Source organism: Dysidea avara, chromosome 1, assembly GCF_963678975.1.
Source record: "Dysidea avara chromosome 1, odDysAvar1.4, whole genome shotgun sequence".
NCBI lineage: Eukaryota > Metazoa > Porifera > Demospongiae > Dictyoceratida > Dysideidae > Dysidea > Dysidea avara.
Window position 1 is genome coordinate 8,398,798 of NC_089272.1, and position 26,729 is coordinate 8,425,526.

Here is a 26,729-nt window from a genome sequence, read left to right on the forward strand (position 1 = left end):
CAGTTTTTGTAAGTGTGCGACAAGAAAAAGAAAAATAAGAAGAAAAAAAACCGAAGAAACTGAGCCAATTTTTGAAATCGCATATCTCGGGAACGCGTGAAGCGATTTCGCTCAAATTTGGAATGTGGAGTGCTGCAGTTGGGGGGCATGTCCACAGCAAAAATCGTCTTGTTTCATTAAGGAAGCACAGAGCTACGGAGGTGCGAAAATTGCGTTTTCTTTCTTCCTGTCAATATACTCACGGGTGTTACGCGCCGGCTTCTTGGGCCGCACGACACACTACCGTGTGTCTTGATACCCACAATCTGGTAGAGGAAGGGTGGTATGCCTGTTAGAGGAGCCTTTCTCACTGTAAATTACTGTATTTAGGGCTAAAACAAATAATGCTAAATGATAAAAAGAACGAATTAATATTCGTAGTGTATATATTTGATTCACAAACGCTTACAATTATGTTTTCGTAAATAAAACTACTTCATTTGTACTGATTTGTACTACTTCATTTTTTTACTTCAAAAAATGGGCGGGCTTGTGCTGGATAGTTCCCACAGCATCGAATATTTGATTTAAAACGAAAAACGAACTATTCCTGGTCGAAGTTTGTTTTAAAACTAATAGTACTGATCAGTCATGAACGTAACTTGAGTGAAAGAACAGTAAAAGAGTTGATTGTATAGAGTAGTGGTGGTAGTTATGAGACACTTAACTTCAAAGCATTGCTATTACCTTAAACTGTAACCCTGGTATTTCACAATACTATAATAGGGAAAGGTATGCCCATAAACTATATTATCCTAAAATTTCAAAAATTTCATAACATTTGGCGTTCTGTTTAATCATTTTTCTGGAACACTGTAGGTGTGTGTATTATGAGACATATGGGGGTATTATGAGACGCTGTGCTTGCAAGTTGACTATTTTGTATTTGATTATGGTAAATTTCATATGTAAAAGGTAGCAGGGACACTGTAGACAGTCAAAGTAGATTAGTTGACTTAGTACATGCACTTCACATCTTCGTATTCTTTACTACATAGTGAGTGGTACAAAGACAATCATTGACAGTCCTCCATTATGATATAGCAAATTTTAGGAGCTATATTATTCCCTAATTAGTATTGTGGTTGACTTATAATCACTATCTGTGATGATCTGAATAGGTACTATCTCTTTATTCCTGAATCTGCAGGATTTAACCCACTACACTTGTTTTAAGCTATGTGACCCATATTACCCCCTGTCCCATAATACCAGCCTCTACTCTAACATCTGATAAAACTGATGATGCTTTTTGACGATTGGATTTTTTAAACACACACTATAACCCTATCCATATCGTCATCTCCAGAATAATGAGGCTTCATGCAGTGTGGTGCTCAACCTTGCTATATACTCAGAAAAGTCTGGCTAATATAATCTACTCCACAACGGCGGAGCACTTGTGCGCTTGCCGCTACCTCTATTGACCTGCCCCATATGTTAGGGGGAATAGATATCATTCAGTGCTATATGTAGGCATGCGCAACAAATGACGTCATTTAATGGTGTAAGAAATCTTACAACTTAATCATAACGTACTGTATAAATAGCAAGCAACATTGCTTCAGTTTAGCGGAAAGATGACAGAGGAATCTAGCGAACGCCAGCAGCTCCTAAGTAAGAAAGGAGACCTTCCCAGAGTACAGTATCACCGCCTACCCGCTGGTATATGGCTGATTGAACGAGTGGGCTTGCTGTCAAGATTAAATCCGAAAGTCAAAAAGAAGTAGTAAGTTAATTTCCATGTAGCTAGCTAGCTATACAGTGTCTAGTTGTGGGATACGAATACAGTCTATGTCAGTCTCGCGGCGCCCAACCCTAAAAGAGTCCGTGGGCGCCATGAGACCGGCTAAATCTCTGTATATTGTTATAACGCGTGTCGAGACAGGACAAATAATGTGATACCATAGATACTACGGTGATACAGAGGTAGGGTCCCCAATGAAAAAATCGTTTTTCACCAAATAATTACCTTACTATACTGCAGGATAGCTATACTTAGCTTGTTGTACTGATATTTGAACCACTACAAATCAGAAGCCGCGAGTCTTTTAGATTGAGAAATCGGCACATCGTATTTTTGCGTATTTCGTGATTTGCAGTAAAAATATGGAATTGTAAGTGCAGCAGGGGCGGTGGAGCAGGCCAAAGAGTGAGGGGGCCAGGCCAGCTGTAAGGTGAAGACCAAAAAAAAAAAAGGTCACAGCCTGTTGACAATAGCTGCTCTCCACCAATTATATCTCCTTATTTATAACTACACATACGTAGCTAAGTAACTTGCTACACTGCTTCTCTGAATACTGTGACTGCTCTATTAGAGTATCCAGATCCTGACTGCTCTATTAGAGTGTCTCGATCTTCTCTTGCAAACAGTGGCCCCGTCTTCACCGCCTATATGAAGTGCAGCTTCTTGCAAAGGACTGAGTCGAACTTAATTAGTAATTAGTAAAATAATGCAGCCCACTGCTTGTGTAATTGAAACTACTTTACTAATTATGGGTCAATTGCAACACTAACCACTTACACTTTAAATAATATATCAAACCGGATGGCACGAAGGCTTCAAGCTGCAGCTACTTTGGTAGCAGAGATCCCAAATTGGCAATAAAATATTTCAATATCACCAGCCAGATAGCATACATCGTTGGATTCCTTCCATCTTTGCAGTATAGACTAAGTAAGCATCCAACCGTGTCACCATGTGGTGAGGAAGATCTGGCTTCTCTCATCGTAGATCGTAGTGCATTCAAAACAATTTTTTTACGATGCTGTTTTGAAGAAAGCAACCTTGTGCAAGCAATACAGCCAGACATTTGTCAATAACTATGCACGTTTGCAGTTCATAGCAAACCTAGATAACACCTAGCAACTTAAAAAGCTCAAACCATTTCTATGCTAGAAACCGGGGCTAGAAACTGACCAAGCTAAGCCTAGGTCAGTTTCTAACTACTGTCAAAGATATGGTTTGAGCTTTTTTTATTTGCTAGGTGTTATCTAGGCTTGTTATGAACTGCAAACATGCATAGTTATTGACAAATGTTTGGCTGTATTGCTTGCACAAGGTTGCTTTCTTCAAAACAGCATCGTAAAATAATGTTTTGAACACACTACGATCTACGATGAGAGAAGCCAGATCTTCCTCACCACATGCATGGTGACACGGTTGGATGCTTACTTAGTCTATACTGCAAAGATGGAAGGAATCCAAGGATGCATGTATGCTGTCTGGCTGGTGATATTGAAATATTTTATCGCCAATTTGGGACGTCAGTGATCTCTGCCACCAAAGCAGCTGCAACTTCATGCCATCCGGTTTGATATATTTAAAGTGTATGTGGTTAGTGTTGCAATTAACCCAAAAGTAGTTTCAGTTGCACAAGCAGTGAGCTGCATTAGTTTTTGTAAAATCACCATAATATTTCGTTGTCACCAGCCAGATAGCATACAGTTTAGGATTCTTTTCAAACTTGCATATAGACTGAGGGAACATCCAGTTGCATGACCATGCTGTGAGGAAGATCTAGCTCCTCTCATGGTATAGGGAACCAGAGCAACTCAAACACATTTTTCATGATTTTTCAGACACAAAAACAAGCCATTGTAAGCCACCCAGCTAGACATTTACCCATTACCATGCATGTTTGCACAGCACAACAACTTAAGATAATGTACAGCTAATAAGAAAGTTCGACTCAGTCTTTTGCAAGAAGCTAGGCTCTCTTACAATTCCATCTTTTTACTGCAAATCACACAATACACGATCATACAATGTGCCAATTTCTCAATCTAAAAGACTCACGGCTTCTGATTTGTAGTGGTTCAAATATCAGTAAAACTAGCTAAGTATTTTGCAGTAATAAGGAAATTATTTGGTGAAAGTAGATTTTTTACATCGGGGACCCTAACAGAGGTTTTGAGGTTGATACAACAGCCAATGAAGGCTAAAAGTATATCAGTTCATGCACAGTTTGATAGTACCAATAGTAATCACAGCCTCAAAACCTCTGTGTGGTGTCTGGTGCAACAAGCCGAGGACAGATAATGGTGCAAATAATGAAAAGGCTGCTGTCACAACAATGATTCAGCAACTATTTCCTTGGCTGGTAGTTGTATCAGACGCCATGCATATTGCCCTGTACACTGGCTAACACATATGCATGCGTGAAAATGCTTCAGGAACACACACAGTTGCAAAGATGGAGAAAACTGGTGTACCTATCTATCTTCCTATCTATGTTTGTCCATACGCATCCACCTGAGTAAACAAATGCTAAAATTCACCCCATATTAAACTTCAGCACAGGTAAGCTTGCACTGGGATGGTTTCTTTTGTGCTGCCAACTAGAACTTAACTTATTTTCCAAATAATCTTCATACACTTTAAGGGGAAATATAGCTACATCAAGTCCACAGTATTTACACTGTAACACTATATGATCAGTGCTTACGTAAATGCATACATGTAGCTAAATGTAACAAACATCCATTGTCAAATGACTTTCACTGACAACCGCAATAAGCTTAGTAAGCCTCCACTAAACCCATATGCGAGTCTTATACTACGTACCAGAAGCATTTCACTTTGCTACGTCTCAATAAAGTCATGATAATTCTATACCACTGTATGTATAAATCACATACGCTGTAATAGATAGCTATAGCTCTATATAATATGATATAGAGCTATATAATACAATAGTCCGGCAGAAGAAGTGGCTTTTTTGGCTGAACCTTGCAATATGGTCTATAGTTTATTTTGTCACAAAATATTTCTCCATACTATGGACTACTCAAAACCATCTCTGTCAGCATTGGGCAAATTGGGATATTAGCTCAGGAAATTCTAGTATTTTGGTCATTCCATGCTAAATTATCAAAGAAATTAAAATGTTAACCCACTCTTTTCAAATTTCTTCAAAATTGGTTTAAAAGCAGTGCATCATGAGTCAAAGTCATACACCAAGTTTCGTTTGATTCCTTTGATCACATTCTGTGTTATGCCTGTTTGCTTTACTGTAGGTATTTTACTGCATTTGTGATTGTGCAATACTTCTAATATTCAACTAGACAATGAAATCTGTCCAACTGGATCGCTATATAATAAGGTCACCTGATTTAAACTGAACATTGTAACAGCTTCCTAATTGTGTCATTTGTATACACAGTGACATTAACATGTTTAATGCAACTACTCCTTAGTAAGGCCTGGCAGAGGTGACCGGAGTGAACAAGTTCACTATATATTACTTTTATGCTGAGCGATTAAGTAAATTGATACTAGTTAAATTAATGTAATCTCATTAACTAAATGGTTTTATATATAAGCAAATTGTCAAAGTTCTGTCAAGAGTAGCTATACATAATAAAATATTACCATAATATTTTTACTATGTACTCTAGGTTCTGTTTTTAACATATTAAGCTTGACTTTCTAGCTGCCTTGAATAGAGCACATGTAAAGTATTAAATGACAGGATCCATGCCAAAATAGCCAAGCTGCAGACAAACTAGCCAAACTGTGAAGTAAATCACCAAGAAATTGCTCCAATGATTGAAATTTCAGCTAAACTAATACCTTTTACTTTTAGACTATGATATAGCTCATTTAGAGGGTTACTAAATCACTTAGTCACCTGACATGCTCATTTAGTCACCTACACATGTTCATTTAGTAACCCGCCCTCAGGCAATTTTGTACGTGAAAAATAATTATAACATGCACGAAAGGTACACTGGAGTACTTGATAATACTGTAATACAATTCTTCTCCGTGTTCTGTGAATAATTCTGGAGAAATAGTAGGTTAAGCGGCATATCTACTATAGCTCTAGCCGTTACTCTGGTTACAGGTCAAATAATTATTTTTGTGGGCGCTGTAAGGACTTCAGGAAGAAACTGTTCTGCTGTTCTGCATTGTTCTTTCACGCCACCCTAATGCCCTGGCTATAAAGGTATGTACTTTAAACCATAGTCTAAATAAGTTAGACACCGTGACCAATGGGAACTAAGCGACTTAGTAACCCCTCTGGCCCTTAGTAGCGCCCTCGCTACGCTCGGGACGCTACAGCCTCAGGCCATCAGGGTTACTAAATCGCTTAGTTCCCTTGGTCTTGGTGTCTAACTATTATTTAGTTTATAGCTAACTCTGAATGATACAGTTGTAGTACCACTACACCCTTTGCACAGCTTGACTGTTATGGATTTGTATATAGTAACCAAGCACTGTCCCTATCTACCACTGCATTTCATAGTACACTGGCTGTATATGTAGGTACATGTGCGCATTCAGCATACATTATTATGATTTATTTGTAAAACAAAAATTTGTACTGCATGTGCCACACACATACATATGGCAGGCTATTGCTGACCCCTATTATACTGTTGATTAATGCCAATAGAGGAAATCATTAGTGGAGCAAATAGCTATAGGTGGTAGCAGGAAAGTGCGATGGATCGATGCTTTTAAAGGCTGGATTTGTGTCTTCCACACGCAATTGCCAATTGTATAAATTATATGAATAACTTTGTTTCTGAAATTTTTCTTCCTACGATGCTCTATGTTATGGCTACAGCTGAAAAAATTTCAATTAATAACTTATTTCAAATCTAAATTAAGTTATGAATCATTAAAGTGGTAAAATTTGTTGTGTGGAAGACCTTTCTTGCAAATTTGATCACAAAATGGCTGGTATGTTGAGCACTTTTATATCATTGAAAGTTCTCTCTTGCGTGCCAAATTGTAAGGTTACCAAAATTCTCATGCAAGAGGAGCAACATGAAAGTATAGAATAGCACACCTTAAAGAATTTGATTTGATGGCAATTTCAGTGAAAATAACAAAAGGTACAGACAGAGGTGGTTGAGCAGAAGTGATTGAGAACAGACATAACTTCAGTACAAAGGGCACGTCATGATCTCTTTATTGTACATAAAAAAATTTTGATTCAGCAAGATGTACTGTAGCACACAGTCATACATATGTGTGTGTGTATCCTATATGAAATATAGCTAGAGGCTCTAGTCTCACAACACTATTGTGGACACCTTAAGACTCCACTATACTGCATGTTCTTATTGGAAATTTGTCTTGATATCAGAGGCTTCAGAATAGTATTGTGAGAGCCTCAGAATAGTATTACGAGATCCTCTAGCTATATAAAATATAGCTATATAGAGGCTCTCATAATACTATTCTGAGACCCCACTATACTGTTTGTATTGGAAATTTGTCCTGATCTCAGAGGCTTGATTGTTTGTGTGTTTAATACAACTGGGACCTTAGACAAATAACGAAGTCCACATTTCAGGGTATATAGGGGGTACAAGAGGCAGCTACTGTACTGCATGGATACCACATATGATGCCCAAATAAGGCATAACTTCCATTGTTTCTTGAAAACAAGCTAAGTTAGCTAGATGATAGTGGAACAGGTATGAAGAATCTAAACACCAGGCAGTTAATAAGCATAGATGAAGGACACACAAAGCACTCACTCAAGGACACACAAAGCACTCACTGTATAGTGAGTGCTTTGTGACATATTCTGCAAGTATATAGCAAGTACTAGTTTTTGAGCTTATGTTTGATGATCTACATACATGTACATCAACTTCCTTATGTATAAAATTCATGATAAAATTCTATCTATAGCACCAATGTTATGGACATTTTGTAATATTGCACCTGATAAATTGTTTGCACTTCATGGACTTTAGCTGTGTATTAACTGAGCTTTTCCACACCATGCAGCAAAACCAAAAAGAGGCAAACTATTTTCACCGAGACACTTGATTCATTTAGAACAGGAAAAGGCCAGAATTAAATTTTTGTACCAGAAAACTGTGTTTTTTTCTCTCAAATCTAAACGTAATAGTAAACATTATAGTATATTTTAAGCTAAAAAAAACATTTTTAAAATAAGCAGACTAAAGAAAGTTGAGAGAGCAAATGTGACTGGGCCTGAGAATATAGGGCATGTGAGCATATAAAATTTACCTACTTTTCAAAATTTAATCTCCCATAACTTTATGTACCAATGTGCTATAGCTTTGACAATTTAAGCAGGTATTATGTAAGTGATTGGCTTTATAATACAAGTAGCAGAATGCAAATATTTTACTGTAGCACTGAGATGTGTCCTGTCACGTGACAAGGTGTAGTTTGTGCCCACAGGCTCTATGATAGTTATTGAGATATACGTAACTATGGTATGCATAATGATGCCTTCAGGGGTTTATGGGACTGTTTAATTATTCAGTTTTTTTCTTACTTTAATTGTAATACCTCAGATTTGTTAGATGGCCAGGTTATCAAACGATTTTGGGTAAAACTGAAACCCACAGAAGCTATTTTGTGAAATTTGTATGGTTGCTATGCAGCTAATTAAACTTTGGTTGCTATGGTGAAATGCCCAACGCTGACACCTGTCCAGCAGGTGGAATATTGTTTTAGATGTACAGGAAAATCCAAAAGTGCATTAAAATAAACTATAGACCATTTTGCAAACTTCACCCTGCTGTCTGCCGGACTACAATGCAAATAATTAGCATCACCATGCTTTACATAGTGGCAAGAGTTCATAATATGTGACCGGATTTGCGAAAAGGTACCTTTTCCACACATTTTACATACCAGTAAACAAAATGTCATAACTGTTGACTTCTTATACTAATTAAGATTCTTTTTACATCACAATGTGGCCAGATACTGTAGCTACACTCATGAAAAATTTCAGATGATTATATGCAATCATTAAAAAGTTATGAAGCTGTAAAATCCACAAAATGGGTCAAATTTTGTGTGTGAAAAAGGTACCTTTTCGCAAATCTGGTCACATATATATACTGAGGAAAGTATCCTACTCTCATTTACCCCTGTAGAAGGGCATATCGTGAAGTTATGACGTAACAACAAGATGTTGTGATGTACGATCAGCCGTAAAAGTGCAAGACCATTCCACATTCATGACACTCGGGATTGCCGTATTCTCGAATGGCTTAGGGAGAAATGCCTACGAAGTGGTCTGAACCCATGAAGGAACAATTATTGCAGTTTGGTGAGAAATGTGTAGAGCTGGAGTTAATGTGGTTGCTAGCTACGTTATTAGGCACGTGTTCAATTGATATCATGTTCAACTAATGACATCATTACTTATACAAAGAAAAATGGGCAAACTCAGAAGTGCTATGTCATAACTTCACGATACACCCTTCTACAGGGGTATATGAGAGTAGGATACTCTCCTCAGTATATATATTATGAACTCATGATAGTAGCTATATACGTTCTCTTAAAGGGCTTGAATAGATGTCAGGATTGTTTAACGTTGGGTCCAAAGTCACTTACAGAAAGTAAATGCCCAGGTTTTTATACAGGTAAATAGATTGTGGTAATTGCATGGGCCTAGAGCTTGCTATAGCTACGTAGGTGGGGTCAATAAAAGTATGTCTCCAGAAAGCAAATCCCACACACACACACACACACACACACACACACACACACACACACACACACACACACACACACACACACACACACACACACACACACACACACACACACACACACACACACACACACACACACACACACACACACACACACACACACACACACACACACACACACACACACACACATTAGAATCCTCCCACCTTCACCATTTAACTTTAGAGGCAATACCTATGCTGCTTTCCACAGAAGATAGAGCTCCATCTTCAGTGGAAAGCAGCATAGGTTTGAAACATAGGTTTGAAACATAGGTTTGAGAGGTATTACCTTTTAAAACATAAAATACTATACTTTGCATTTATTCAAAAACATACAAATTGTGCCCAAAAACATGCAGTGTTTACAAAATTAGGTCACGTATCTGTTAAAAAGATATCAATTGTTTTTGTTGAAAAATGATGTGGGCTTGTACTACTAGGGCCCTGTGGTTCTGGAATAGATGGACATATGTACAAGATGCATCCTCTCAATACTCTGAACTGCGCTGTACTTTAAAATAACACATACTTTAATTGATTGCCATAATATGTATAAGTCACTCCATTTCTGTCTATGCCCCTCTACTAACTGTTTCCCTAGACTCAGTTTTCAGTTTTGCTTATATATCTCGTTAATGTATAATTCACATGTTCATGATATATAGAACTCCATATCAAGACCTCCCTATATCAAGACCCCCTTATCAGTATAAGTCACTGCTAGTGTTACTTTGGAAATCCTATTTGAAAATCTTGCAGAAGATAATTATTGTTATTTAGCTCACTTTGACAATGTGCTTGTACTTTTCATTACCTTTGTCCCTGTACCCACTGTTCCAAAACTCCTGCACCAACAATTTTATTAGCTAGCTGAGTATAGACCTACAGGGTTGTGTGTGCCTATAATCGACATCTCCTATTGTTAGCAGTGTTATCCCACAATTATTAGCACCCTGCCATCTATTACTATAGGACTACATCAGCAACCTTATTACTCACCATAACCAAACAAATTCATGTCTTTTGTTGAAAGAAACAGTGATGTTCTATTGCTGCTCACCATGAAGTAGCCAAGCAAATTATTTATATACGCTGTTGTGTCATAGATGCATGCAACTACACACGATCTTGAAATTTGGGTCATTTGTAGTACTGCTTGACCCACTAAAAATTTCAAAATCTTTTTGATCAAATGCCTAACACAATATTTACGGTCAATCAAAATATCCACTATACGTCTCCTGTGGGAAGCCATAAAGTGCAGTATTCATTACAATTCTTTACTGAATTTGTAATGGAGACAGACCACACATTTCTGTTGATGACACTTTTGCTGTCACCACTAATTATCTGGTTGGCTAAAATGTTAATTCTCAATCCAATTTTCATTTTTAGCTGTTTTTCAACTTGTACATACTAAAGTCTATTATAATGTCATTACAATGTGACCCAAGAAGTATAACATCACAACACTGTTCTCTACTGTTTTCAGACCATTATTGTAATACCGTAGTCTATTATTTCATTTGTCACATTGTAGCTAATGAATATGTAGGTATTTGACTGCATTATAGTAAACCTGCTAATGGACTGGAGCAAGAGTGAATATTAACTCTTGATGTTAGTAACCATGCAAATGTGATCAGTTGTGAGGCTTTACATTAGCAATGTCTTTGATAAGTTTGGCTTCCCTACTAGCATCACTTAAGTAGAATGATGTACTTTTAATAAAACTATTTCTGGGCCACCTGGACTACTTATGTATATGGGTCAGTATTGGCAAATTGCTCTGAGAGTCCTGGGATCAGGACCAGGTGACTATGAACTTGAGCATGTCTTATGGATGAAAGTGTGCAGCAAATTCAAACCAGTGGGATTCCACCTGTTATGTGAGCCGAGGACAGTTGGAATTAATCTTATCAGGTCCCTCCTAAATATAACTGAAGAGATGCACGCACATACACACAGAGCAAAAGCAAAGCCTTCAGCTGCTGCTATGCGGTCACGCTGCCCAGTGTCCAGCACTGGGGACCTGTGAGCTACTCAGGTGCTATGAGTCAGCACAGGCATGCCCTCCTTGATATTGATATTGCATAAACCAATTGATATCACATAATACAATACATATTGATATTGCACTAATTGATATTGCATAAACTAATTTCTTGGTATTGCCATAAATTACATATCTCATTATGGACTTAATGGACACTTCTATGATGGATCAAAGATGATCTATCTGATCGGTGGTACATAATGGAATATCCATCAGACCATATCCAGCTATTCAAGTGTCCCAAAAGGGATAGTGCCAGCTCTATTACTATTTTTTACTATACATAAATGACATAACTGCCTCTGTAACTAGCTATTATAATAGTAACACCAGACTGTATGCAGACAATGTCCAAATTATTGCCTTTGACTGCCACGTTGAAATGACATCACTAAACTAGAACACTGTGCAGACTTGTGCATGGTAAACCCTATCAACTTTTAAATGTGTAGAGTCCAATAAAGATGGACTTGCATTTTGTACCCAAGCCTGGCTATGCTATGAAATGTGTAGACTTAACTATAACAAATAAACGACTTTCTTTAAGTATTTAAAACCAACAGAAATAACAATTTTTATCAGCCAAGTACCTGGGAATTGCTATTGACAGCCAACTTACTTGGAAAGGTCACATGTTAGAGTCATACATGTATTAAACTACACCATGATTTTACATTGCATTGATTCACAATGGCTCTAAGATTCACAATGGCTCTTTGACAAGTTATAGTCTTCAGATAGGTCTCTAGACTGTTTAAGCTGTCAATTAATTGGAGTTGTTTTTCCCAGTACCCTCAAATTAGAAGTCATAAACATCAAACTTAATAGTAATATATCAATGTGACATGATGACATCATAATTGTGATGATGTCATCACTTTCCTAGTATCTATGTACTCTACCTTTGTCGCATTATATTGAACTTGATATATTGATTCCTGAAAAATCACTTAAGAACAGCTGACAATTGATAACACCTACCTTTGGAATCCAGTTACATACTTTTGATTGGCTTTAGTGTAAACTCTTAGAATTTGCATTGTTAAGGTTGATATCATCTTTTGAACTCAGTTATAACATTGAGAGGCTGTCACGTTCTCCTCACATGCCCTTCTACACTATGTGATGATTCTCCTTCTCTTCCTTTACACAGTTATCAGGTTCTGATTGTGGTATTGACTTTCTGCTGTTATGCTACCTACCACCTGACCAGGAAAACTATCAGTGTTGTCAAGGTGAAGACCCATACATTGCATGCAATAAGATTGTAGTATTGAATATCATATCAGTAATGGCTCACTTTAATGTTGTCTCTTTGTAGAGTACACTACACCCAGACTGTAACTCCAGTGGTGAATGTGCCAATCCTTCTAACCATTGTAAAGGATGGGAACCATTTGGTAAGTATATACATTTATATATGTAACAGTTAGAGGTGAGTGAAACTTCCCTTACACCCTTGTGTTTGACTCTGTACTTGACTAACTTTTAAGACAATTGAGTTCCAATGGCACACACACACACACACACACACACACACACACACACACACACACACACACACACACACACACACACACACACACACACACACACACACACACACACGAAACACACACACGAACACACATACACACACACACACGAACACGCACACACGAAACACACACACGAAACACCCACACACACAAAACACACACACACGAAACACACACACACACGAAACACACACACACACGAAACACACATACACGAAACACACACACGAAACATACATACACATCATATTTTTACAGACTCCAGCAATGGCAAAACTCTTCTGGGTACACTTGACTATGCCTGGCTGTTTTCTTATGCTGTTGCCATGTTCTTCAGGTGAGCACTCAGTGTGACAGTATGCTTTACTACATGTTTAGATATTATATATATATATATATAGTCAGTCCATATGCCCATTCACCTGAGCCTCTGAATTTTGCGTTACCAAGTTATGATCTGTCAAAGTCAATTGGAAAGGGTGCAGCTAAGTTTTGAAGACATTATGAAACTGTGCTGGTTGGGCCACAAATGCTCGCCACATGTACAGTGTGTATACTCCTGGCTATATGCCCTTCTGTGAATATTTTAATGTATTTACAGTAACATAGGTAGCTATACACCCCCATGTAATAGTGAAATTTTCTATTCAACTACCATAATGTAAAGTGTGAAATTTGGTGCAATCAGAGAGCTATTGAGTTATTATTTTAAGGCTATTTTTAAATGTGCAAAATAGAAGAAAAGAAATATTTGCAGAAAAATCACATCTTTTCCTGCTTCCCTGTATCACAGATTTGGCTATGTATGAAAATTGCAGCTTTGTTGTCCTTATAAATGTCATACTGGTGTGGTGTGTGGACTTTCCCCCTGACCACCCGACACTGATGTGTATCTTGGCCACTGAACATACTACTGTGTGTCTCGGTCAAGTAAAATGTTTAAATTAAAGCATATACATCCACTGTGATAATGATGTACTGTAGTGTCTTATTGCCCATACAGTGGTCAGTTAGCTGATAGGAGTAACCTGAGGTACTTCCTGACTTTTGGAATGCTAGGTGGGTGTGGTTGTGACATTGCTTATAATATTCTAGTATATGCTGTAGGTAGTTGTATATCAATGGTCTTGTTTGGAATGGGATATTTCTTAAATGTACACAAGCTCTACTACTTCATATCAGTACAAGTTAGTATCTCTGTCTACATGTGGCTAGTGTGTGCGTGCGTGTGCATGCATGCATGCATGTGTGTGTGTGTGTGTGTGTGCGTGCGTGCATGCGTGCGGGTGTGTGTCTGTGTGTGAGGCAGCATAGCCAAGTGGCTATATAGAGCATCAGCCTGGTAGTTGAAAGGTTCAGGCTCAATAACTGGTTATGTAATTGTTGTTTCCTTGAGCAAGAACCTTTACTTACATTGCTCCTGGCCCAGCTGTATAATAGAGACTTGGTGGCATGGTGTTAACTAGAGATTAAAGCAGCTGAGTACCTGGTGTTTATAGGGGAAGTAAATGCCCAACTGTGCTTGTCTCTCTTAGCATTGTTGTGGTTGTTGTGGAACTTCAGGTTCCACGACCTCTCTCCATGATACCTGGACAGTCCTTCTGTGAGTTACTAGTCCTGCCCCAGGAGGATTTTCCTGCACAAGACTCAAGTGCCTGAGTCATGCATGTGCTGGTTCACTGAGTGGCAATAGCTGTGTTTCGCATGGCTGCTGTAGGCTTTGCTTTTTGCTTTGTATTTGTATCTCTGTTTGTGGATGTGTGTGTGTCTTCATTGTTTAACTTATTTAACTGGGTTAGCGCATATGCTACGTGGGATTTTATCATCAAAAGCACATATAGTTCACACTTGAATTACATGTAGAATTGCGAATTTAAATTAAATGAATAAGGTATATTGATTTACTGTAGTTTGCTAAGGCTCAATAAAAGTTATTGCAGTCTTAGCTCACATATATATTGTAGTGGGAAATATTATACAGTATGGTAATACTGTGCCTTAGGGATCATTAATTTATATAGTTTATTTTTATTTAAATTTTCAACAGACAGAATTACAACAGTTTACAGCATGTACATGATTATTATAAGGGTTGCACATTTTAAGCGTGTTGAAGGCCCACCAGTGTCCTGTACTGGTGGCCAAGTTAATTTTAAAAATAATTAGCTAAAATTTGATACAGTGGGTAATTTGCTACATCTACTACAAAAGAATAACTACATGGATTATAGGTACAAAATTTTGCTCAAAGTGGTTATAAGAATAATTCTGAAGTTTATATTTGATTGTAGCAGGGTGTAACAGTTCATGGTTTATAATGTGTAATGCGTTCCAGAGGCGTGGTAATCTATAAAGATAAAAGCTGCAGCTTTGATTATCTGATTTTCTTGTAATGCTGTAATTTGTTGCTAGTTGCTTGAATGGTGGATCCGATTGTGGAGGTTTGTGCTATGTCACACAAGTATTGACCAGAAACCAGCCTCACAATACCTCCATGGTGCCTTGGCAGTATTGGCTAGGTGTAACCAAACCCAAAAGTGCCTTCAGTATGACCCAAAGAACTTCAAATTTTACTGTGAACAAGAATGATAGTGGCTGTTAGGTATATATAATGTCTATAAAGGCTTCCTGCTGAACAGTACAGTAAGCAATGGTTGTAAGTATTGTGAACAGTGGGCAGAGTTGGGGGTAACTAGTTACTTTTGTAACTAAGTTACATAACTAGTTACATGCTTTGTAACTAGTAACTTGTAACTGGGAGTAATTGTCTGAAAAGTAACTAAGTTACAATAGTAACTAGTTACAATAGTTACATTGTAAATATAGGTAATTATGCTTTAAAAGCAAGAACCCTTCAATTTTTGTGCCACATATGCCACAGCCTCATTAAGTAGACAGATTCTGTGTACTGTTCTCTTTGATTCAGTTGAGTAGCGGATGTAGCAATAATCAAAACTGATATGAAATAGCCACAGAATTGTTATTTCAAGTGCACATATGTACTGAATCCAATGATGATGTATATCTGAGTAAAACTCATGTTACAAAAGCTAAAAATAAGTCATAATTTATACTACGAAAGTAACTAGTAACTGACTAGAGTACTTAGTTACTTTTAAGAAGTAACTGTAACTAAGTTACATGGGATAAAAGTAATGAGCAACTAGTAACTAGTTACTTTTCTGAAGTAACTACCCCAACTCTGACAGAGGGTTTAACATATAAAATGGCAGTACTGCACAGCCCTATTCCAGATGTCACACAGCCGGTAAGAAAATAACTAATTAAATATGGTTGTTAAAAAATTTGACCGTGGATTTTAACTGTTCACATGTGAAGCAGATGTAGATTCATTAATGTAATGTGATGGACATGCATGGTATTTTATTATTTATTGACATGTATGACCTTCTTGTAGGTTATTGGTGGCATATTTCAGGTAAGGAACATACTACACATGCTGTGTACACAGTCACAATACAGTACATACATACTAGACACATGCAAATACACACTAAGGATATGTATAATATAATGTATGTGTATATATACTACATGCACACTTACATAATTTAGCAATATTACCTTTATGCAGTCCAGTGGCTGGCCAGCTGTTGTTGCTGTTATGGCTAACTGGTATGGCAGAGGAAGGTGAGTGACACAATGGTGTATATCATACATTCCACAAAAATAATGATATTGTGTATCATATGCATGCAGTGTGCCTCTAAAAACACATTGAAAAAGTTTCTTCGGATTTTGTATATCAAAGGTGTGGAACCCGTGAGGATGCTAAGAAAGGGCCTGGGTCACAACGGGAGTCCAAAAGTGCAAAAGAGCATGAAACTTCTTAGAGGCTGTGTGCTAACAGCTGTCAAATTCCATCAGCAGTAACCACCCTGCCAAGCATTATTGTTAAATGGGCTTCTGATGTAAGCAATTCCGTACCTGTGGCAGCTGTGCGAGATGAGTAACAGAGTCCCATCTGATGAAGAAGAAAGTGTTAGCAATTTGACAAATTAAATTTAGTGTTTAAACTATGAAAACATTACGGAATGTACCAATATTCAATATTTGTAACAAACATTTTGGTATAATAAGTCTACTAGCCTGCCCACCTTCTTACCTGCCTCAGTGACCACAGTCGAAAGCATGGGGTAAAGAACACATTTCAAATTTAATAGCATTATGTTTATTGATTGTTGATTTACAGTAGTTTGGAATTTCTTACATGTATTAATCCTAAATACATGCGTGCTGCTCAGTGTACTCATGTATTTGTACTGTAGCATACTGTACATATTTGGTAAAGCAACCCATCCATTACACATGTCATCCTATCAGTACCTGTTTTTATATTATATATTTACTTTATGATATAGACGTGGCTTCATCATGGGAATATGGAATTGTCACACTTCAGTTGGTAGTATCTTGGGTGCTATCATCCCAGCTATATGGGCACACCACCACTGGTGAGTGTCTATACACCTCATTAATAATATATCAATTTATATAGGGGTTGGTCATTTTTGGTGTCCACATTTTTCATGGCTGCTGTTGCCATAGCTGTCTTCCTTATACTTGTCATAGGTAAGAAACCAATCGCTAACACAAAACGTATATGCTTATAGTTAGCTGATTATATATGTGACTTCAATGGATGTCATTAAATTCATAGCCATAATGATAGCTGTATAGAGGTTTGTGTACCCGTACATGTCAGCTTTTATTGTAATCATGTGAATACTATTGTGAATTTCTATCTGTGATATTTCAGATCCAGTTGATTTAGCCCTTCCACCCCCTCAACATCATGTAAGTTATTAGCAACACTGCATAGACTAGCAGAGAAATTGGGGGAGGTAACTGCCCCCTCACTTTGAAAAATGAAGAGGGCCTTAGAGGGGCATAACCCCCTCACCTTTTCTTATGACCAAAAACTCAAGTACAGTAAATCAATAATGGCAGCGCACAAGAACGAGATACTCTAATAGAGCAGTCACCTAACTATTCTAATAGAACATTCAGCAGAACAAAATCTGTATTCTGCTTTGCAATTCATCCAACTGGTTGCATTAAGATATGTGTCTACAGTTGCATGGAAAAAGCCTTTATTTACTGATGTATCTTAATGATAGTCATTGTTGCCAAATGGGAATACCTTAATATGTATCACTAAAAATGCTCACAAACCTCTGTGTGTTTTGCACACTAGTATGTGGAGGGGGGCCTGGGGCATGCCCCACAGAAAAATAATTTTAAAATTTAAATGCATTAAAATTGTTTTTGTGCAGTGGTTGATTTAAAAATACCTATGACTTTCCCCCTCCCCCTACTTTTGAGCTGTTCTCCACTGCATGTTGTAACGGTGTACATACTACATAGTGATCTTGCATGGCATATGTGACCGGGCCTGCGAAAACAGGGCATGTGGGCACACCCGTCATGCTACGGGCCATATCTCAGTACTGGAACAAAATATTAGCATTCTGTAACTTGCATCATAAAGCCCATTGAATGCTTACTAAGATCTGAAAATTGCATAGCCATACTATAATATTGACAAAAGTTATGAGTGATGAAAGTTTGAAAAAGTAGGCAAAAATCATGTGCCCACATGCTCTACTTTCACAGGCCCAGTCACATATGTACATATGAATTATGTGTATCTACACCATATGTCACTAAAACACCATTCTAAATTTGCACATAAAATTGTTACATATAAAATTAATTGTCAGGATTCAAGTCCTTAATGTAACATTCCCAAACTAACAACCTACAAACAAAGATTCACCTCTTAGGATTTCAATAGCTTTACCTACTATTAACAGTGCACAAATCCTATCACTGGGGATGAGGTGGTGTGTCACTTAGTGTAAACCATTAAAAGCTTGAAAATGAAGATAGATTATGAGATGAAATTAGAGACTGGCAGATACGTATGTGGCAATGATGCAGCAAAATTAATACAAAATGCTTTACAAGCTGTGTAGGACCACCCATGCATGCTTGTATCACTGTTTTTGTCAAGCCAGATCCTTGCCAAGGCAGACAATGTGATCAAAACTCCCAGAAAAGGAAGTATTTTAAAAGTATCAACAGTTTGATTTGGTAGCTATCAAATGGTGATATTTGAAATAGGTTTTTGCTTCTTTTATGATTTAGAATGATTTTTTGAAATCCAGTCACATAATTATAATTACAGTATATTGCTTGAATTTACAGTTAAAATCTGAAAGAGACATGGACTCTTCAGTCACATCAAAAGATGACAGTGAATGGAGTACTAACCAACAAATGGCAAATAAGAAAGTAAGAGTATTGCGTGCATGCATATATACAGCTATAGAATATGTAGTAGTACCAATATACTTAATAGCTAGCTGTGATTAGCACAAGCATGCAAACTTGATTACATTTTCTCATCCCTGCTAGCATCCCTTTTCACACTATGGCCTCAAACTTCATTATCATTGTTATCTATCAGGAATGCTTGTCTTTCAATTCTACCAAGATTACTAAATTGCATATGAATTTATCAAACGTAATGATAATAGAATTAGAATTTAGTGAGATTGTAACACTAGTGCTACTTTGCTTCAAAACTGACCTCATACAGATGTAATGTGAGGTAACCTACTGTAAATTAACAACCGAGAACTGGGGCAAGTTTATCGATGAAGTATACATTTATGTAGATATGTATCTCCTCAATAATAAGCGTTGAATTACTTATCTCTCACTCACAATGGATGAAGCTTGCTAATCATATATATGTACCATGCTGCCAAAGACCTCCACTGTATGTACAATACATATTAAATACATATTAATAACATGTTATTGCTGTTAGATGATGCATGGGATTATGTGTGTTTTGAAACTACATCTATATTATACATAGTGGTAAACTTTTATTTTGTGTTGCCTTTTCAGGGTGATGGAAAAGCTATCAGTTTTTGGAGAGCATTGTTAATTCCAGTACGTTTACTGTAAACCTAATGGGTACAGCAAGCAGTGTGGTAATAACATACTGTAACTGTAAGCATACATCCACAAAGTATTTGCACTGATGCAATATATATGTAATACTTTGGTAGTAGTATTGTATTGTCTATTTGAGCTTTTATTTGACATATTAGGGACTGGTGGAATTCTCCATTGTACTGTTCTTTGCCAAGTTGGTCAGTTATTCCTTTCTCTTCTGGCTACCATTTTATATCAAGAACATTCGTAAGCATGTACATGTGGATGTATGTACTGTTCGTTTGTCAGGTGTACATGAACTGTGTGGCTACTATAGTTGGTTCACATTCTCCTGTGCCCAATTGCTTTTTAGTAATAGCCCTTGTTACATGGGCCACCTATACATACGTATATTATGTGACTGGGTCTGGGAAAGCTGGTCTTGTCTCCCATGACAGCAGATTTGATTTTTCATCAAGAACACAAAGCTACGTACATGATTAAACTATCAAATTTCACAATCAAAATCAGCTAGACTTGAGTGGTTTGCTTTAGCTGGCTGCTATTCCCAAACACAGTGGTGATCTTGTGTGTGAGATCTGGGGCTTTAATGGAGCTCTGGGGGTGGCTGTATGTGGCTGTACAGCTCAGTGGTATTGAATAAAGACCTGTGTCGTGCAGTTCCTTTCATTTAGCCAGTTTTGAGACTTGGGTGGCCCATAACTTGGTCTAATTCATCCCCTACACCTTCCTCTTCAATTTTTAAATAGCCTCTTGCCATCCTTCTGGGCCCCCACCACCCACCCCTTTTGGAGCTTGCCTGATACAGTCAACCTTGGTTTAAAACTATCTAAAATGGCGAGAAACTTAGCTGTTGGCTACTTGTACAGTAGATGCTCTGGAAGGTAAGAAATTGGTGTAAAATGTGTGAATTTTGGTACACATAGCTTCAACCATTGGCAAGCTACAACACACTAAATACTTAAAACTGGCATTTCTCAATACTTTTAAATAGGCAATAAGACCAGTTTTCCCAGACTTGGTAAATAGTGACAAAACTATTTATTTAATACAAAAGAGCCATGAGGCTTTGAAAATGCTCTATATAGCTACAATGAATGATACTTGGTCCACTATAACACCATTGCATGTCCACCCCTATGATGTAACTGATTTTTGAAGGGGCTCAGATGCAAACACACAAACTTTTATGTACCAACATTATAGTATACCAATGTTTATAGTGCATGTATACAGTATACAACTATATTATCTGTGTGGACTGTTAACCTTCAAAAGCATGCATACTGTAACTGCTGAAGATTGTTCATGCTTAGCTGTAATGTACATACTATATATGTGTGTGTGTGTGTGTGTGTGCGTGTGTGTACGTGTGTGTACATGCGTACGTGTGTGTGTGTGTGTGTGTGTGTGTGTGTGTGTGCATGTGTGTGTGTGTGTGTGTGTGTGTGTGTGTGTGTGTGTGTGTGTGTGTGTGTGTGTGTGTGTGTGTGTGTGTGTGTGTGTGTGTGTGTGTGAACACTAAAAATTGTATTGGTAGAGATTTATAGGTACCTCAGAAACTGTCCTTTATATAAATGTGCAGTGTCCTTTACAGGGAGGGTCCTTTAAAAGAGTACTAAATTGATACGTACTGTAACTATTACTACTTATGTTTAAATGGGAAAATGTTTACCAGGCCATTTGTATGGCAGTTAAGATCAGTGATTACATGTTTTACTCTTCTATGTACTTCGCACTGTAACAGGCTGCTCTGGTCTACAGGTATCGGTGGTCATTGTTTGAACACCTTCCAGTCGTCAGCATTATCCACCATGTTTGATGTGGGGGGAATGATAGGTAAGTGGTATTGTACCTTGTACCCTGAAGTGTCCACCATGTTTGATGTGGGGGGAATGATAGGTAAGTGGTATTGTACCTTGTACCCTGAAGTGTCACATGAGATGGACTGATTGGACTATGAACAATTTATGAACATTTATGTGGTTATGTACTTTTATATCAAATTTGCTTGGATGGCACATGGCATTGCATACAATGATTTTTATATAGATGCTATATAGTGCACATTGTATGTATGACATACTAAGTGGCATGGAGTTCAATTTATTTCAGAACATGTGACTGTTAAATTTATGTGTTGTGTTTACCCACAGGTGGCATTTTAGCTGGTCTGTTTTCAGATGTGCTGCAAGCAAGAGCATTCACTGCTGCCATAACACTATACCTGTGTATTCCTTCAGTAAGTTTGTTGTACTGTTATAAGTCCATGTTGTTTTTGGAATACATAGCTAGTGTGTTCATTTAGCTCAGGGGTAGTGGAACAGACTAAAGAGTGGAGAGGGAAGATATCTTTAACAATGAAATATACACAGCAACACTGAAACAATATGACTGTTCTATTAAAGTGTTTGAGTGCCCTGTTAAAGTGTTTCAATCTACTGTTGCAAGTTTTACCTAAAATGTGGGAACATGCAATCATCACCATGGGCCCCACCCAATGTTTCCACTGCTTATGATCCTAGCTAGCATGTTTATACATATGCTGCAAGGCTGCAGTATAGTGCAAACTTTTACATTGGAAAGCTTGCATAGCTTGCCAGTGATATGCAAATACACAGGAAAATTTCTTTAGTTGCTTTTATACCGTTTAGATGGAAACTTTGGTGGGAAAAAACTTTGGTATATTAGGCGATCCGCTACAAATTCGCCACAAAGTTTAACCCACCAATTACTCGTAGCACCTGAGATTAGCATCTTTAAAGCTAAAGATCAAGCTTGAATTTGCCAACTGTCAAATGCAATTTAGCTTGTTATTCACCAAACCCATCAAACTTTCCCTCTATATGGTATATTATGTATGGATTATTATATCAGACTTTTTATAGCTCTACTTGTACAGAGAACTAGGAGGAGAAAGTTTAGCAATGTCCATAAGTATGTTGTACTACATATTCTGTGAACAAAACTTCACATTATAATGTATAGGACTATCTGTGATTCCATTTAATAACTAGCTAAATGCCAGGGAGAACGATTATATAGTATTAAATTTTATGTAGCTGTTCTACTAGAACATTAATTTTGGCCATTCTAAATATCCAAGTCAATATCTGAATAAATGAGGATTTGCTGTGTATACTGTGTAGTGCACCACTTGTTATCAATAATTCACAACACATCATTATACTATTTTAGTACTGATGCTCATCACTGGAGCATGTGTTAATGGTTCAAATCCCATAATATCTGCTGCAGTCAGTGCTGACCTGGTGAGACACTGTATAGCTATATTAGCTGCTGTGGTGTATGTGTATGTGATGATGAAGTATTTCGAAAGTTTACACTACCATTGGAGCTGTAGTTTTATGTCTCAATCATATTGAAAGTAAAGTACATTCAATTGAATAAACGTATGATCCATATGATATAGATCTGTAGAACTACTCTAGATCTAATCATCATGAAGTCCTGGGCATTGAAATATTCATTTGTGTGTGTGTGTGCGTGCGTGCGTGCATGCGTGTGAGTGTGTGTGTGTGTGTGTGTGTGTGTGTGTGTGTGTGTGTGTGTGTGTGTGTGCTGTCCTTGTCTCATTTAGTGGTTGTGGAACTTTAGGTTTTGTATCTTCTCTCCTGGACAGTCCTCCTGTGGGTTACTAGCCCTACACCAGGAGCATTTGCCTACACAAGGCTCAAGTGCCTGAATGGTGCACGGCCATCCAGTGCTGGTTTGCTGGGCGGCAATAGCTGTGTTTCATATGGCTGCCGTAGGCTTGCTGTGTGTGTGTGTGTGTGTGTGCGTGTGTGTGTGTGTGTGTGTGTGTGCGTGCGTGCGTGTGTGTGTGTGTGTGTGTGTGTGTGTGTGTGTGTGTGTGTGTGTGTGTGTGTGACAGGTTTCTCAGTACATGTTTGCATGATTATATAACCAAAATGTCTCATTTTAATAACACAAAATAGTTTAATCCTGTTATATAACTATTGGCTATATAACGGGATTAACAATTGACTGTGTGTACAGTGCCATATTATGCACTGTGTGTACAGTTCCTCTCTTCACTACAATATGTTGTATATAGGGAACTCACAAGTCACTAAAAGGCAACCAGAAGGCTAAAGCTACTGTCACCTCTATCATTAATGGAACTGGATCAATAGGTAGTGCATCATATCTCATGTATGTATGTATGGGGTATAGTGTACTTGATTGATGAGTGAATTGTAATAACGGAAGCATTCAAGAAAGTACCTTTAGCAGGGTACATGTGCATGCATTCTATTTACAATATCTGCTCAGTTTGATGAAAATATAAAACATAATTATAACTATGCACATGTATAGGCTTACATGTAGTGGTTGAGTGCACAATTGAGGTAGCCGGTTTGATTCTTGCTGGTGACATTCAGCTACGCACATCAAGGTGTATATTATTATACCACTGTAAGGCCTATATTAGGAAATTACTTCTCATCATTACCTCTATTCAATTTTTTTAATGAAGTTGGAATTGTACTTTTGTTGTTGCCAAAATCTACACATTATTTGATAATTTTTCTGGACTTTTGCTATCAAATATTATTGTTCAGCAAGACTTCTAAGCAGATAAAAATGCCATCAGTATTTTAATTGATCTCAACCTGTAATGTTGTGTTAACTATGCCGTAACATGTCAAAATAATAATATTGTCCATTCATTACCCAATCACTATTCTCAAAATTATTCAGACATACATCAATTATTTCCTACATCATGTTATCCTCCACACAATACAGGTGCTGCAGTAGGGCCACTGATCACTGGAGTGCTAGCTAGTAATGAGGTCAGTGTGTGTGTAGTGAATCTGGTGTGTGTGTGTGTGTGTGTGTGCGCGCGTGTGTGTGTGCACGTGTGTGTATATGTGTATATAAGTTAGTGTTGTTCCAGTTCTCAGTACTGGAACTAAAATAATTCCAGTTTCTGCCCTTTTTATTCCAGTTCCAGTTCTAGAACTAGAACTGGAACTGGAACAATAATTTTGCTTTTCTTAAGACTGGAACTGGAACTAGAACTATAATTTTACTTTCTTCAAGACTGGAACTAGAACTAGAACTATAAAGAAATTTTATCAAGTACTGGAACTAATACTGGAACTGGAATTGGTCATAACCATACAGCTTTTGCCTATGAGATTTTATGTTCTTATAAGACCAGAATTTATCTGCAGACAAAAGCACTTAATGTAGTATACAACTTCATAAAAGATGTATGTATTACAACCATGTATACATCAATGTGCTAAAAACTGCTTGAAACAACTGATTAGCTATAATATTAGAACAGAATGCAAAATGCTGGCTCAGTCACATGTTATGTCTGGTTCAGTGTTTGATAATTACATGTAGCTACAAGTCTTTTAGTACCACCCTATAGAGTGTTAGGGTTATAGTTGTTAGTGTAATAATGCTGATAACTACTATACAGTATTGGCTACATACTATACAGTATTAGCTACATATATGAAACAAGTAAACCTGTAGCATATTAGCTTATATAACTTAATAGTGAGTCTCCATATTTCATTATGGGCTTTTGGTAATACTTAAGTTAAAATAAGTGTTATTCTAGAATATCAAGTAAATGTCATGGCTCTTGAACTGGAACTAGAACTGTAATTCTAAAACTTATGGTTCCAAAACTGGAACTAGAACCGTAATTCTAAAGATTATGATTCCAGAACTGGAACTAGAACTGTAATTCTAAAGGTTATGGTTCCAGAACTAGAACTAGAACTGTAATTTTAAAGATTATGGTTCCAAAACTGGAACTAGAACTGTAATAACTAGCTGATACTGGAACAACACTAATATAAGTGTGTATGCACTACTACACATATTGTAGGATTGGGACTCAGTGTTCTACTTGTTCATGGGAGCATCACTAATAGCAGCTCTGGTGAGTGTAACATGTTTATATTCCTTCAACTTGCCAATGTACCATATAAGAACAGATTATGGTGAGACTAATGATTGACATTCTGTTTAATACATATTTGACAAAATTTTATGCTGACAAAGTATAGCTTTGCTGTGGCTTTAACTTTGTACACGTGCATGAGTAATGTTTAAAAGTGGATAACCTTGTGAAAACCTATAGATTTAATACCTCACTAAACTTATGCAGTGTCATCATTGTATTGTTGCATTTTAACAGAAAGAACAGTTGTTTTGACTTGTCCGAGAAAGCTATATGAATTGTTCAATAGCCAAATGTTACTTGTATACTATTAATTGCCAGTATGTAAGCATCCACATTATTTTCATTTTCTTATATAGCTCCTGAGCAGGTTAGTTTATGGGGAGATGAAAACATGGTGGTACAATTGTGCCACTAAGCCATCAACTTCACTAATCAAACAAGGATGTCATTCGCAATCAAGCAAGGTGGGTGAACATTAATTATGTATAGCATGTTTACTGATACGTATATTCCACTATAGACTGACAATAAATGATTTCTGGCACAATAATAATAAGAAGATTGAAGAAACTCACTTTAGTTACAGCAGCACATACTTTATTATCATATCATAAGACCACATGAATTTAGCTATTAATTTATCATCACCATCTGC

At 37.3% G+C, this 26,729-nt stretch overlaps 1 protein-coding gene across 1 annotated transcript; it reads left to right on the forward strand.

The window, feature by feature from the left end:
- The first annotated feature begins 1,619 nt into the window (after positions 1–1,619).
- LOC136254120 (glucose-6-phosphate exchanger SLC37A2-like) lies at positions 1,620–26,729 on the forward strand. The gene is made up of 23 exons (XM_066046824.1): positions 1,620–1,768; positions 12,741–12,822; positions 12,909–12,987; positions 13,384–13,462; positions 14,129–14,184; positions 14,233–14,312; positions 16,544–16,564; positions 16,721–16,776; positions 17,508–17,600; positions 17,645–17,718; positions 17,906–17,943; positions 19,357–19,443; positions 20,068–20,112; positions 20,274–20,364; positions 21,883–22,020; positions 22,275–22,360; positions 23,007–23,055; positions 23,317–23,390; positions 24,197–24,275; positions 24,892–24,938; positions 25,997–26,050; positions 26,431–26,538; positions 26,595–26,729. The coding sequence occupies exons 1-23, from the start codon at positions 1,620–1,622 to the stop codon at positions 26,607–26,609; spliced, it is 1,680 nt and encodes a 559-aa protein (XP_065902896.1). The 3' UTR covers positions 26,610–26,729.

Bases quoted from the DNA above. Each gene is read 5' to 3' on its own strand.
- LOC136254120 (XM_066046824.1), top strand. From the start codon at position 1,620: ATGACAGAGGAATCTAGCGAACGCCAGCAGCTCCTAAGTAAGAAAGGA. The intron at 19,444-20,067 runs GTAAGAGTATTG...TTGCCTTTTCAG, and splicing joins AACAAATGGCAAATAAGAAA to GGTGATGGAAAAGCTATCAG. The intron at 22,021-22,274 runs GTAAGTGGTATT...GTTTACCCACAG, and splicing joins TGATGTGGGGGGAATGATAG to GTGGCATTTTAGCTGGTCTG.